The 15843-nt window shown below is 43.5% G+C and overlaps 1 protein-coding gene across 2 annotated transcripts in view; it reads right to left on the reverse strand.

Moving 5' to 3' along the window:
• Positions 1-838: 838 nt before the first annotated feature.
• The window catches only part of THBS4 (thrombospondin 4), a 38836-nt gene continuing 23831 nt past the window's right edge, over positions 839-15843 (reverse strand). Inside the window, exons 10-22 of one of the 2 annotated variants that reach the window (XM_068667075.1) lie at positions 15362-15514; positions 13848-13952; positions 13535-13642; positions 11854-12013; positions 11014-11132; positions 10178-10230; positions 7790-7983; positions 7316-7494; positions 6357-6405; positions 6059-6255; positions 5393-5565; positions 3160-3299; positions 839-1061 (exon numbers count right to left, since the gene is read on the reverse strand). In XM_068667075.1, the coding sequence (XP_068523176.1) occupies positions 1000-1061; positions 3160-3299; positions 5393-5565; positions 6059-6255; positions 6357-6405; positions 7316-7494; positions 7790-7983; positions 10178-10230; positions 11014-11132; positions 11854-12013; positions 13535-13642; positions 13848-13952; positions 15362-15514 (1692 nt within the window). In that variant the 3' untranslated portion in view covers positions 839-999. Of the gene's footprint in view, positions 1062-1700; positions 3040-3159; positions 3300-5392; positions 5566-6058; positions 6256-6356; positions 6406-7315; positions 7495-7789; positions 7984-10177; positions 10231-11013; positions 11133-11853; positions 12014-13534; positions 13643-13847; positions 13953-15361; positions 15515-15843 lie in introns of those variants that run through there. The other variant, XM_068667076.1, reaches the window with a different exon arrangement.

Below are 15843 nucleotides of genomic sequence, written 5' to 3' on the forward strand. Positions count from 1 at the left end.
TTCTGGGGGTGGGGAGGTCTAACAGGTCTTTCAGGAAGTCTCAGAATCATTAGGGTGGGAAAAGCCCTCCAAGATCATCTGGCCCAACCCTCCTCCACCACCACTGTCACCCACTAAACCATGTCCCCAAGCACCACGTCCAACCTTGCCTTGAACACCCCCAGGGATGATGACTCCACCACCTCCCTGGGCAACCCGTCCCAGTGCCTGACTGCTCTTTCTGAGCAGAAATGTCTCCTCATTTCCAACCTGAACCTCCCCTGGCACAACTTGAGGCCATTCCCTCTACTCCTATCACTGGTTATCTGTGAGAAGAGACCGACCCCTGAGCCTGCTCTTCTCCAGACTGAGCAACCACAGTGCCCTCAGCCGCTCCCCATGGGACTTGTGTTCCAGGCCCTTCACCAGCTTCATAGCCCTGCTCTGGACTCACTCGAGCACCTCGATGTCCTTGCACTGAGGGGCCCAAAGGTGAACACAGCACTTGAGGGGCAGCCTCACCAGAGCAGAGTACAAGTCCCCTAAAGGTAACTAAATCTGAAAGGAGTTAAACTCCTCTAATGCACATCTTCCAACCAGTGTGTAAGCTGACTTGGAAAAGACACTGATGAGCAGCACCCGCCTCTCCTCTAACATCCAGTTCCAGGCTGAATGCAAACTTTTGTTTCTGACATGGACCAGGCAGCCAAAATTGCCTTTTTTTCACCAGCCTGCTTAACATGGAACCCCAAATGGCAGCAAATTCAAACTATTCCTGGGAATGTTTTAAGTATAGTTAAACATCACACACCACTCCTTAGACATTAGGGCAAATCTGAACACAACTGAAACCCCAGAATATTTTGTCTCATTTTTATTTTCACTTTTATACAAAAAAAAGTCTGACATAGTCACATCAATGAGAACAAGCTGCGGTGTGTACTCTTACAACAATCATATAAGGATTTAAAATATACTGTTTTATTGTTTGCAATAGCAATGTTAGTTTGCCTTTACTTCTTAAATATCCCCAACTCCAAATTGCTGAGCTTGAAATTCTTGAAAGTCCTCTGGAATGGTGTCTGAAAAGAGGAAAATATGAAAAACTTTAGTATCTTCCAACGAAATCAAGGAACACTTAAACAAATTGATTATCCAACTACTTCTTTACATAATACGCCTTCTCTTTTGTTTACACACTCAGAATGGACTGGGACTAGTTTCAGTTTTAGCATATGCCACTGAAAAGCACAGACAGACTAGCAAGGCAGCGTGCGTGCTACCATGCCGGCCCACGCTGGAGTACCATCAATCTTCAGGTTGTATTTACTTCCACCCAAAAACTTTGTGGCTTCCACTCTTCTATTTGTATGAATAAAAGCAGACTGGAAAGGTGAAAAGGCTAACTTCAAAGGAGGCTCTAGCAAGGTGAGGAATCAGGCTCTTCTCCTAACTACCAAGTGATAAGAGGAAGTGGCCTCAAGTTGCGCTGAGGAGGTTTAGGTTGGATATTAGGAGAAATTTCTGCACTGAAAGAGTTGTGCAGCATTGGAACAGGCTGGCCAGGGAGGTGGTGGAGTCACCAACCAACCCTGGAGGTCTCCAGAAAATGTGTGGATATGGTGCTTGGGGACATGGTTTAATGGTGGACTTGGCAGTGCTAGGTTAAAGGTAGGACCAGATGTTCTTAGAGGTCTTTTCTAAACTAAATGATTCTATAACAGAAAAAGAAAAAAAGGCATCGTGCTGTGCACCCCAGATATGCTCATGGCACCAGCTTCTCTATTTCTCGTGTATCCTACTCCAGCTTCCCTGTGATGGTGTTCCATGCCACAGGAGCAGACAGAAACATTAACCCAGGGACCAGCAGCAAATATTAGAAAAACTTCAAAATTGGTGAAAGAAGCTGGAGCTGTGTAGGTCACTGTTGTAAGAGTGACTGCAGTTCTGACTGATGCTGTGTTTGCAGTGTCCCTTTGCCAGATATCAGACCATCTCACCTGGAGAGCCCAGAACCAAGGGGAAAGCTAACGCAGTACCCAAGTAAGGAGTCACAGCAGTGAAGCTGAGCCACCTGATATGGTTATTTCCACCCTGACATAGAGCAGGACTCTAAACTTTAAAAAAAGGAAATAAACACAATGTTTAGGAAAAAAGTGACAAATCCTCTGCTTTTTTCAGCTGTTGGTTTGGTAACTTCTTTGTTTGAGGCTCAATTCTTTCCAATCTTTTTATGCAACTATAAGAACTTATCCAAAAAATGCAACGATGCTTGGGAACTCCAGAGGCTTCCCTGAGTGGTTTCATTGAATCACTGTGGCGCCTGCAGCAAAGCCACTGCTTGCTCACTGCCAGGAAAAGTATCTGCAACTTCAGTGGCAGCTTTGAAATGTGCTTTCTGGGAAACCACATACTGCTTGAGACTCTTATCAAGTAATCTTTAGTTGTAAGAACCACAATCTGTCTAGAGGTTCCTCCTTCACTTTCCCCCTGTTTCTGCATGCAGCAACCTAGGAGCGTGGAGTGCTCGAGAACCAAGGTCCATCCCCCGCACAAGCTGCAGATCTAGGGCCTGTCTATGCTGTGTCCAACGCAGATCCAGGCTGGGCTTCTGGGATCCACAGAGAGCAAAGGAACTATGCCAGCTTGGGGGATCTCTCTCTAAGTGGACAGATAGTGCGCTCCCCAGAGCCTGAGGAGGATTCCCCCAGGAGGAAGGCCATCTTAGCATCTTCTCCACCCCCAGACAGGAGCAACCAGCCCCTAACACATGCGATGCTGAGGTCTGGTGACTGATCCCAGAGAATCTCCAGATTTGCTTCACCTTGCATTCGGAGCTTAAGGCATCTTCCATATATGATGACCTCAGTATATTGTGCATGTACAACCCTCACGGTTGGTTGGTTTTAAATAACACTTTAATTCTCCGATGACAGCTGTACTACTTAGTTGGCACAATCTCTGCAGCAGTGACTGCTCTGGGAGGAGCAGTGGTGGGGTGTTAGTTCCCGTCTGGCTGGGCTGCAGTGCGTTGCTGGTGTCAGGGGAGGCGTTTCACAGCTGCGAAAAACTTGTAAATGAAAATCAAAGGAGAAGATGCAAGATGGCTTAATCCGAAAACCACACTAGCAGTTCTCTGTGGCCACTTGCTAGTTGTTAGCAAAAAAGGAGAAAAATTACCATTACAGCGGTATTTCAGGTTGGACCAGATGATGTTTTCCTGAGAGAAGCAGAAAACTCCAAGCCGTCCTCCACGCATCGTGGTGTCTATAGTGACACCAGAGTCTGCCACTAGGTCAGAGCCTTCGTAAAATCTTGCCCTTAGTGAAAGCAAACAGAATTTGTGTTAGGTCTTCTCTAAGGCTGCAGCATTTATAAAAGTAGTGTCATTTATTAGTGCCATTTGTCATTAACAATCCATGTTGATTCTAGCCTTGGACATGCCTTCCTGCCAGCAGCTAGCCTAGGGAAGAAAAAGCAGTTCAAGCTCCTTGCAGTGCTCCTTTGCAGGAACACTGCTGCTCTCAAGAAAGAGCTCAGATGGGAGAAGGTTTTGTGTTTTGGTGATTTTTTATTTATTTATTTATTTTTTAACATATCCAGCAAAAGTCAAAAGAACATTTTACCCTGCCATCAGTCCTGTGTCAGTCCACAGCTGATCACTATAGCAGAAAGGGGAAATCAGGTTAGGTCAGCTGAAGAAGGCCAGATGGACTTTGTCTCATGCAGTTTAACTTTTTTTTTTTAAACAGGCAAAATTTCAAACAAACCATTTAGAATCTTAAAGCTGCTTCCCTGACTGTCAGATTTCTTTTAAAAATGTGAAAATGATTAATTCCAGGAACAGTTTTGATGATCTGGCACTTCCTTGTTACAGAAACTGTCAGCAAATTCCCAAATAACTCTGGGAATAGCTGCTCCCTGCCAGATTTCCAGCACATGCCCTGTACTGGGCACACTGGAGCCAGCTGAGCTATCACTGCTGGATATACCAAGTCCACAGCCTCTGGGGTGCCGGGTAAACAACTTACTGGATGATGAGCCTGGAGGGCCCTATTTTGGATGAGGGCATCATTGCGTTAGGAGCCAGTTTAAATGCAAGAAAATAGTGGGTGGTGAAGGGAAAGAAAGTTCCTATGTCTTTCCATAACATATGAAAAAAAAAACAAACAACAATTCCTGTTATGTTCCTGAGTTTATTTTCTGATTTGCGGAGGCAGTTCAGAATTATCTGTACAATGAACAGAGCTTGTTTTCTTCCAAGCTTCCATGGGAGAGGCTGGCTCAAGTGCCTTTTTCCTACGCTTCTTTGTAGCGTCGGAAAAGCTCTGTGAGACACATTATGGTCCGTGGCATCCAGCCTGAACAGACCACAGTGAGCTGTGGATGGAGTGCAGGCAGAGACTTGCTTTAAGCCTGACTGCATTTGGTTCGACAGATTTTGTGACACTGGCATTACCTCCTTCCTCAGCTACAGGGTCTGTTAATTAGGCTGGCTAGAGAGACTGCAACCACAGGCAGATGACTGCTTGTAAAGCAGTTTCACAAACAGCCTGGTCTAAAGGGAACCCAAAATCAATTCACTGCTGCCCAGTGGCTAGGGCACAGTGACTGACAGTACAAATGTTCTTAAATCAAACACGCTTACTCCAATTACTGCTGAAGGTGATGCTCTGCACCAGAAAAGTGGAATTATTACACCACCAAGATACTGCATCTCAGCTGCAAGGTGGTGATTTCTTGAAGAACAACTCACCTCCCTGTGTTTATTCTATTATGAGGCTGCAAAACCTGAGCTCAGGGTGATGGAGCAGTTTATTTTTTTCATTTTTTTTCATAATCAAGCTCTTCCTTCTGAATAGCGATCTGTTTTTAAATAACTTGTTTTTTCAAATAACAAAATGAGTCTGGTTAGCAGGCACTTAAGAGCATCAACAAACTTTCTGGGTACATGCTATGCAATCTCAGATCTTTCATATCGTGATAATTACTAACCATAGGATCACAGCCATTAAGTGGACAACTTTATTTCTGTTCTCACAGAACATAAAAGCAAACTGGTACAATTCCAACTGAAAGATCAAAATTAAGAAACATTGTAATGCATTGTTTTTCAGGTCAGAGGCCAACAGTACCTTGGAAAACAAAGTATTAAAGCCATTAAATGGCTTATTAGTGTGAGGCAGTTACACGTGGTACAAAACAGAGTCACAAAACAGGGTTGGCTTGCAATTGTCTTTCCTAGGAAAAGAATTGCAGGTAGAATTTCACAATTCTGACCTGTTTCAATGCTTCGTAACTGCAAAGCACGGATACATTGTGGCTTCTCAGATTCCCACTTACATTAGGTGTTGAGCACAGTTTAAACAGAAATACAACCTGTAGTTACCTTAGCAATCCTTTCCTGTCTTACCTGATATATCCAATCTGGGGTCTGTGCTGCAAGAACCAGCGGTAGGAGACTTTGTCCTTCCACCCTACGTTCCGGGGGTCCTTCCACAGCAGTCTGACCTGGTCGCTGGTGTCCCCCGTGTGCCAGAGGGAGTTGCGGAGGTGCTCACCAGGGCCTGTCTTTGATTTCACAGCCTGCAGAAACATAATTTTCCAGTGCTGACCACAGAGGTATGTTGTTTCCAGGAGCTCCAAGTCTTTTGTAGTGGGGAGGTCTGCAGAAGCACCCTCCCTCCCACTCACAAGCCCATAACTGCCTTCATAACTACAGCTAGTGCTTGCACAGATAATAAGTGAGCACTTGGGACTAAGGAGAAGCAAGCAACCTGACCAGTTACAGTCAGAGGATAATCAGAGACTAAATGCTCCAGCTGATGAGCAGGGGCAGGACTGGCGATGGAGTTCCTTACAAAACAGCGCTGTTAGCAGGGCTGAGTGGCAGCAGTCTGACCGCAGATTTGATGCCCACAGCAGGGGGAGAACAGCGGTTGGGCAGCACTGCTGACACACAGCCCAGTGGCTTGGCCACAGCAGAGCTGCCAACACGCAGCACGAGGTCTGTCGGCTGTCAGGGTGGCACTGCCAGGCTGTGACCACCGTGTCCCCAGCTAGGAGGCAGGACCGGTACCTTTAGCTGAATGCCGGGCTCTGCCACAGCTCTGAAGGGAGTCGCCTGCCAGTACGTCTGCTCCGTCTGTTTCCACATTACCACGTAAAAGCTAGAGCTGTCTTGATAGCCAAAAATAAAACCAGCGTAGTCATCATCTGTCACTGTGTTCACGTGGAAAGTGCCCTCGAAGTCGACACCATTAAAAGCTGTGTAACCTAAGAGGACACACAGGTTAAAACCAAGCCTGCAGACAACACGTTTGCATGCCAAAAGATTTTCTACTGTAAAGCCTGAATCTCAGAAGAGGGGCACATACCAACAGCAAGGCCAGGATCACTGTTCATGGTCTGCACGATTTCCATGCCCTGTAAGATTAAATTCAGGGTGGTTAGTGTGCGTGACGAATTGGGTTGGCTAAGCCTGTCAAGCCCCTTCTGGCCTCCTGCTAGCACCCCCTCCATCCATCTCCTCCTTTGGCTCATAACATGTCTGTAACACTTGTAGCTCTGAATTAAAATGAGAGCTATAATCAAATCCTAATGTTTCAGCTGCTTGTGCGCACAGAGGCAGGAAGGATTTTTCTCTTCCCACTGCAGGACTGAATTTACTGGTATTCTGGTACTTTCCCTCCCTCTCCCAATTCTCCTGAAATCACCAAACCTGGGCAGAATTGGAGATGGGACTGAAAAAAACAAATGAGGGAAGAGGGCTTTTGCAAAGCTTAGCTCACAGAATTTGACAACAGACTTTAAGACTAAACTGACTGCCAGGACTGGCCTAAGGAAGGCTTATGTATTTCAGCTCCACTTGGCAGTGGGAGTCAAATGTGCATTCCTTGCGACTCTGAACACATTCACCTCCTGAAGACTAAAATGTGTCAGTGTAAATAACATTTACTGGACTCTATCTAGGAGTAAATGCTCTGCTATATGGCAGCTCAGACTTTCAAACAATAGAAAGGACTCATGAGACTTCGTTATTTCATCAGGATGACACAAAAGTCTCATGTTTGCCATCTTGGCAGCAGTGAAATCCACCCAGCACAAGTCAACCAGCTTGTAGTTATTTTAGTTCATTAGCAGCATCAAGCTTCAAGCTGTCACGCACTGAAGGAAAAGTTGTTTCACTGTAACACCTGTAAAACAGTCAGCCAACAAGCAATTTCCATTTCTCACTTGTTTGTGAGAGGTCCAGCAATTATAGAGACAGTTTTACTGTGCCTTTCAGATGATCTTTCTCAGCCAGGTGACAAAGACCAGAGAGATGTATTTTTACCTGGTTCAGAACCACCCAGTTGGGATCAATCTGCGCATCTCCCTCCGGGTCCAGCACTACTGTCTGGTAGGCTCTAAAGTCTGTCAAGGTGATCTCCGCGTTCTCAGGGCAGACGTCGATCCGATCAATTACTGTATCCTGGTCAAAATCAGACTCGCAGATATCCCCAACTCCATCACCTGTATGCAGCAGAGAAGCGAGAGCAGATTCATGGTGTAGCAGGAATCCACACCTGGCCTAGTCACTGCACCAGGGTGTCCAAGGAGCAGGTGAATGGAGTCTCAGCCCTGATGACCAAAAAAAATCCCTGGGGTGGGACCCAAGGAGCTCTGTCTTGGCCAAAGGCACAGTCCTGGGACACAGTGCTGTGCAGGGAGTGTATGTACACGTGGTGACTGGGGCAGGTTAAGTGTGTGTGTTGGGGAAAAACATGGTACTATAAGCACCAAATCAGCTACTGAAAGCCCAGCTTACCATTGTCATCTTCCTGCCCTGGGTTGGGGACCAGCCTGCAGTTGTCAGGGCCAGGGGGCAGGAGGTCAGGAATGCCATCGTTATCATCATCCTCATCACACTCGTCACCCAGCCCGTCCTTATCGGTGTCCAGCTGGGAGCTGTTAATGATGGTGGGGCAGTTGTCTGTGCTGTCCTGGTGCCCGTCACCATCGCTGCAAGCACGGAGACAAAGAGAAACAAACAGCACACTGGCATCAGCTCCTGCCTCTGCATGGGGGACAGCACCTGTATCTGAAGGGGACCTGCACCAGGGGCCCCCCTGGAGCTGGCAAACAGAGAAGGAGGACGTTGTGACCTGGTGTCACTTAGGCAGCTGAACAGCAAAGAGACAAGGAACAATCAGGCCATACAGTAAGGTGGCAGAGGAAGAAGGCTACCCAGATGAGGAAAACAGAAGAAAGCCTTACAGGGAGTGGGAAAAGATTCCACAGCCAGGATCCCAAATGACACGCGCTCCTAACAAGCACCTAAAGCACACCCAACAAGTGCCGTGTCACCAACCAAAAGGCACTCAGGAGACACAGTAAGAGGTCAACAGTCGGCATCTCTGCCCATAACATCCACAAGTGTCTCGGTGCTCATGAATGCGTGAGTGTGAGTGAAATCTGTGAAAGAATCTGTGTGAGCAACAGAAATCAGACTCGTTTTTTTTTTTTTTTTTAAAAAAAAAGCACCACTTTCAACCTCCTGCATACCACATCTTGTTACGTTACTATCCCATGGGTAGCTGAGCAGTAAGGAGTCTGCAGCTCCCAAGCACAACAAAAAACATCAGGTGGTTACATGAAGAGTCACCAGTACCAGAGACACAAAGTATAGGAAAGGGTTTGGGAAGTTATGGAATGGCTGCCTTGTTTTTCCATTTAAAAGGCTAAGTACATCTTAACCACTGGGACAAAGAAAAAAAGAGGGCTTGAGGGGCTTGTACTTCTTGTTTCCAACAGATTTTTTTTTTTTTTTTTTTTTTTTTAGCCCAAGAGCTAAATGCAGCTGTTGTATTTCTAGGATTCTGGGCACACTTTTATGATGAGATTTTATTCCCCAGGGGAGGTGCAGGGACACTTCAGACATGTGCCCAGAGATTAGGATAAAAGCCACAGCAATGGCCTGAAGTCAGGTGTGTTTTGCACACACACCACAAACAAAATGTTTTCTGGCAAGGTGGACATATTTCCCCTCTGCAGCCTTTTGTCTAGCATAGGCAGAGCAAAAGAGGCTGCGTTGCAGTTTACAGCTATGCATATTCCCACCTGTCCCACCCTGCTTAAGAAAGGTGCTTTAATTTTAGATCAGAGCAACTAACGCCTACAAGTCCTTAAGTGGAAATACAGTGAGGACCATGCACATCTGTCTGTTGAGAGGTTAACCTCAGGCAGGACAACAGTATGTTCTACCAGGAGATTCTTCCTGCAGATTAGTTAGGTTTGAGGAAAAAAATACATGTCCCTTTTTGAAAACAGGAAAAAAAACAAGGCCATACTTAAGAGTAAAACAGCTCCCAAACACTGGGGGCCTCATCAGCTAGTGGTTCAAAACTCTCAGAAGTGCTCCCAGCAGAAGTGGGGAAGTAGACTCCTGAACTCATAGGAGCCACCAAGAGCCACAAGGTCAGACCTTGCAGCTTGGTTGCGTCAGCACAGGATTTATCACTTCCCTTTCCCCTCGCTTCAAGTGAGGAGCATGGGGGAGGGACTTGATGCCCTCAAAGGTGGTTGTGCAGAACCTGCTTCCAGAGAGGTGTCATGCAGTTTCTTGTAGGACATGCTCCCCTGAACAGTCGGGGCATGTGAAGGCAATAGAGCAGCCTTGCCACTCTTGCTGTGTCTAAAGCAAAGTGGTATATTTGGAAATGTTTTGTGCATGCTAATAAAGTTCTGAAACACTGTGTTCTTATGGAAAACCACATACCCCTTAACTGTGAAATTTCTGCTAAAGCAGAGAGAGGAATGCTAAACTGTTTCTTGTTTCTGCTAAAAAAGAGAGGAATGAAAAAGGAAGACAATTAAAAAAAAAAGAGAGCATGTTCCCTCACTACGACGCTCTGCAAGGTGCTCATAGTGTGATTCCTGACACTGCTATTAGTGTCATTTCCGCAGAAATTCATAGGAAGTGTGTGTGAACATGGGGCTGGAGTGAAGGGCTCCATTACCATACTGCTACAGGGAAGTGAACCAACAAGGCTTATAAATCACAACGTTGTTTTTGAAATGACCCCCTTGAGGAGGTATTAAAATCAAATGCTGCCTAATACGAGGGATAACAATTCTCCAAGAACCAGTAGAATGCTTCAGCTCACAATAGCCTGTTCTCTTCCCTGCTGCTGTCATAAGCTATAACACACTGTACCTGTCCTGATTGGTATCACACGAATCTCCAACCAGGTCATTGTCGATATCAGACTGCAAAAGAAAACAGAGGGAATTCCAGTATCAGCTGCTGAGAGCATCTATTAAAAAGGCAGTATTATCAAAACATAAACAATTAAAAATAAAAGCACAGAAAAATCTTTGTTTTGTAAAACCTATTTTCTTCTTTGCATCATTCATTTAACCAAAAAGTCAGTTTTATTAAAGAAAAACACATACAATGAATAGGCAGAGTTAAACTAGACTGGAGTAGTTCAGGATGAGCAGTTCAAACAAGATTCCTCAACAACTGGAATTAAGTACCCCTTACGTCTAACTGAGGTTCATCTCTTAACGTGGCTTCAAAAATCTACCATGTTTCTTTAAAGCTTCCAGCATTTAGTAGTTTCAAATGGTTTAATCAGAATTTAAAACAAATCAAAAGTCTAATTGACTTCTCACCCACAAGCAGTGAAAATTTTACGAATTAATGACATCTAAATTTGGTCCTAATTAAAGAAATACTGAATGTAACCATATCATGCCACTGTATGGTGTGTGGCATTGCACTTCATGGGACTGGAGCAGGCCTACGTTTTACAGTCTGACAGCTGAAGATATTAGTAGGGGAGAGATGTTAACAACATCCCAGGATATTAGAATACACATTGTGGCTCCTATTTTCAATGACAGAAGCAGATCAATCTCCACAAAACATCCTGAATACCTACTGATAAAAAATAAACACTGGCCGCCTCACTCTCTTGCATCTTTTTGGATCTAAACAGTCCCTTCCCTCAAATAAGGACTTTTTTTTTTTTTTTTCTGCCTGCTAACCTGGTTTGGGTTGCTGACTGTAGGGCAGCTGTCACAGGCATCACCAACACCGTCATTATCCTTGTCCTCCTGGTCTTGGTTGGGGATCCTCTGACAATTATCCAAAAGGTTCTTAATACCTAACAGAAGGTGGATAGGATGTTAGTTAAAAGCAATTTATGGACAAGGTAAACATGAAGGATAGTAAAAACACTATTCCTTTCCAGCAACTGTTTAATCTTGCAATGAAATAATAAATCTGCACAGCAAATCTTTCTTAGAAGTATATCCGCTCATTTAATAGATGTTAGAAACATCTTGCTGAGGAACAGCTTATAACCCAATCACACATACTTCATTAGTTACACACACTTCTTGTTCCCCACGTCATATTACAGGATGGAACATTTTATCTTTGTTATTACATCTGAAGGGCTTTGACTTTTTCCAATTCTTTGAAGCCTCTTACAGCAACGGAAATAATACATTTTGTAGCTCCTGAGCATCTGAGACAGGCAGAGCTGGATACTCTGGGACATGTTCACATCTTTAAGGAGTTACCGAATGACCAATGACCTTAACTTATACATGAAACAAAGCTCAATTTATCTGTTATAAAGCATTCGGTGCTTCAGATGGAGACTAAAAGATATAAATTAATCTAAAAAAAAAAAAAAAAAACACAAAAAAAACAAAAAACAAACAAACAAACAAAAAAACAACTTCCAAACAGAGGTTTAATGAAGAAAGACAACATGTTACATTACACTTAGCAGCTGTTAGCAGGAAGTTTCTAATGCACAGCATTTTCTGGGTCAATTTCAAGAACATCAGAGAAGCTGTAAGTGAAGAATTACCAACCATCGCCATCCATGTCATCATCACAAGCATCTCCTTTCCCATCACCATCTGTGTCCCTCTGGTCATTATTCAGGACATTGCGGCAGTTGTCACAAGCATCTCCAAAGATATCTTGGTCACTATTTCTCTGGTTAACATTGGGAGTCAAGACACAGTTATCCTGCAAGACATAGATCCAAATTAGGAATGAACCATACCCTGAATCTTTCATTTCTACTTTAGTGGATTTATATAACCCTTGCATTTATTTCTATTTTCATGAGAAATGTTTACTGTGGGCAGTTGGATATTTTATGTGAACATCAGCTCCAGACTAGATTTCACTGGCTCCCCCTCAAAGTTTTACTTTGAGCCACACCATGGAAACACTAAACATGAACACTGAGTACCATAAGGCTTTTATTTATAACTTTGACTTCTGATTCTCATTTTGGATGGGTTCACATGAGTAACCTGTTTTGATGCCCTGTCTTCCTTACATGGACCTTCTGAAAAGCTGCTGTTCAGAGATCTCGATAGGGCTCGTAGATGCTCTCAGTGAAAGATGGTTGCCCCCTTCTGGTAGAGACTCAAACAAAAGGAAAACACTTGGAAAAATAGGATTTTTGATGAAAAAAAATGTACAAGTCTTACTCTTTTGTCATACAAGCTGCTATTGACTTTATCTTCCCCTCAGAAGGCATACAGGGAAAACTGAAATTCAAAGAAGTGTAAACAGTCTCTCACATCTAGCACACCCATGACCTCACACATGTGGAGCAAGAGGCAAAACAGAGCTTATCAACAGTATGGAAGTTACCTGATTGTGAAAAGGCTGAATCTGCATAGGGATTTACAGTTGAAGGAGGATTTAATATCTTTCATTCCAGAACATTAAGAAAATGAAGTTCCTCAAACTACCAGAATTGAGGGTTGCTCTCTGTGGCAAAACAGACTGTGATTGCCTTCTACGATTGCTAGTTTGCCCTAGCTCCACATGGACATGTGTACTCTGGACAGGGCATCCTTGCTGTCTTCCTTGCAAGTGCATGAAGAAATACCATACAAGGGTCTTTGTGTAGAATACCACACATGTGAGAATATGGGGTGAATGGAAAAGAGCTTTTACAACATGAATTTACACTCTGGTGTATTCTGCAGCAGAATCCCCACATGGAAACCTCTTTCTCTTTCAGAACATGATCCAAAGCTTTTTCAAGTTATTGGCAAGACACCCATTAATTGGGGGGAGGGGGCAGGGAGGTTGGATCCCTCATGAAATGTGGGGGGGGAGATACAGGGGCGTTGGATCCCTCATGAAATGTTATGTCAGGCCAAACTGCTCTTTAAAATGAAAGACACTATGTTGCTAAAGGCCATGTTATGGGAGAGTGTGAAAGGAGACAAGTTCTGTATAAAAAAAAGATGTAAAATTCAATGCTAAAATATAACATAGTATAAATTGGTGGGACTTAAGGATAGGTGAGGTAGCCCTAGTTTTTTTGGTATATTCTTTTTTAGGTCTAATAAAAGGGACCTTTATATAAAGAAAAAAGTAGGATTTAGAGAGCTGCTGACAGTGTTGTGTATGAGATAATCTTCAGTAAATAGTAGCAAGCAGATTTCAAAATCACTGCCTACTGCAGTAGTGTGAGATTCTTCTGTTTGCGCAGACTCCTTTACCCTGTCCTATGCACAGCACCTGGTCATTGGGAATGCCATCTCCGTCTGCATCTTCATCACAGGCATCTCCAACCCCATCACCATCAGCATCTTCCTGCCCAGAGTTCGGGACAAATTTGCAGTTGTCCTAGACAAAAAGTGAGATATGTCTGGTGTTCTATGGGTTAAAGTCACTAAAAATATAAAATTATCAGCTTTTCTACTATTGTTTTAATTAAACTTATCCACAGGAATACAGTAAACTTGAAAAAGGATCTAGTCATGTTTCTCAGCCCCCTTTATGCTCTGAATTATTATAGGAATTATTATAGAATTAAGAAAGAATTGCTTACCTTTCTGCAGCTTTCAGCAGGGCAAGAGAGCTCTTCATTTGGGTAGCCATCAATGTCAACATCTTTTCCACAAATATAACCATCACCAGCCCAGCCAATGCCACACTATCAATAAAACACCATGGTAGTACTACCAAAAGGTTAACGAGTCACGTCAGAAATATTTAAGAGGGAAATTTGGCATCAGTCTTGAAAATGCTGACATGCAGAAGGCACAGTCACTGCAGTATAATGAAGTACACCTCAGCAACTCTCAATGTGAACAGAAAATCCTTAATTCAAGCTCTCTGTATCTACAAACAGCCAGAATAAGCTAAGGCTTTATTTTAAATGGACTCTACCTGCAACACCTAATGATTTCAGTTGGAGCCATAGGTTTATTTCAGATACCTGACAGGAGTCAGTTCTGATTCTTCATCTGTGGATGGAGAAAAGACAGAAAAGCAGGACCTAGGCAGAATGTGCATACAGCATCTCAGCAAGGGACCCATGGTTAGGTGGGTGCTTTATTCAGTATCTCAAGAATAAATCTGCAACTAGAGGAAATTTTAGAAGAAAACTGTTCTGACAGTTACTCATTTTGCATCGCCAAAGCAAGTACATCTTGACACAAGTTTCTCCAAGCCAGTCAAATTGGTATTGTTTCAAAACAATCCCTAATTTGTAACTGAACACACATGCAGAGAATTTCATATTAAACGCTGGCCTCTCCTTAAAACAAAGACTTGCCTAACACAAGTAACATCTTTCCATTACAGCATGAACCTAAAATATCCTCATTTCTTCATCTTTGAAATAGATGTACTTAAAAAGGAGACCAAAGCAAGTTCCAGCAAAAGCATGTACTGTACCCAAATTTAGGACAAAGGACTAGTTTCTTGCTTCCCCTTGCAACATGGAAAAAAATACGTAATATACTTATATAATATATAATACATAATATACTTCAGTTAAACTCCTACAATAAGAGTTCGTATGCCATTTAGCGTTCTTCTGTTCCCAGGGCTGGAAAGCACAGTACAACCTACCTGTGCCTAGGATCTGTAGTCATGTTTGGAAAATTGCCAAATTTTGTCAGCAGACAAATACGGGCACTGTGCTTATGCAGACAGGATCCCTAATTACTGCTACACAGCTAAAAAGCCTGCATGCAGAAGAGCACCAGCAGAGGAATTTGCCCTTGTGTTGTCTTTTTACAGTGACGCTTGATAGTCCTTTTGAAGGAGACTGTAGGAAGTCTATAAAAGCCATTCCCCCTAAAATCTGATAATGCAAACACTAGCAGCCCACACAGTAAATATGGCACATAAGTATGGCTGCCTTATAGATGTGCTGCAAGGAGAAAAAAATTGCCACAGATTCAGTTCAGTTATTTTCATAACTGGTCTGGGCCATTGTGTTGCAGTTTGGTTGAAAACCCAACAATAGTGATAAAATGGCCACAAAGACTAGCTCAGTTCCAGGCTAAAAGAGGCTGTTTTGCACTGTACAAATGCATGAACTTATGAACTCACAATGCATGTCACTTCCCCTCTCCGTTCCTCAATGCACCGGGCATGGACACTGCATGGATTGAGGGCTCGACTTCTGCAGCTTCTCTCAGCCTGGCATCCCCTGACTTGGTCTCCTGTGTATCCTGATTTGCACTGGCCACAGTGATAAGAACCCTGTAAGAACAAAAAGTTATTAATCATGCTTTTAACAGGACTTTATTTTTTTTTTTTCAAAAAGCAAGTTTGTGAGCAAGACTCATGTCATATGGCTTATGCTGTGCAAGTGTAGTTTTTCATACCCTGATTCTTTTCCCACTGTGAACAAGCTTTCTTTCCACACAAAATCCATGTTTGCTGTAAAACATGCTCAACTGCTGAGACCATTTTTTTTGTTCCATCTGAGCTACTTCCAAATAGTCAAAACTTTGTGTCAAATTCTAAGCAGCATCTGATTATTCAGATTGGATGCTCTTATTTCAGTGTAAAGCTGACCTGACTACTTA

This window comes from Anas acuta, chromosome Z (genome assembly GCF_963932015.1).
Source record: "Anas acuta chromosome Z, bAnaAcu1.1, whole genome shotgun sequence".
Taxonomy (NCBI): Eukaryota; Metazoa; Chordata; class Aves; order Anseriformes; family Anatidae; genus Anas; species Anas acuta.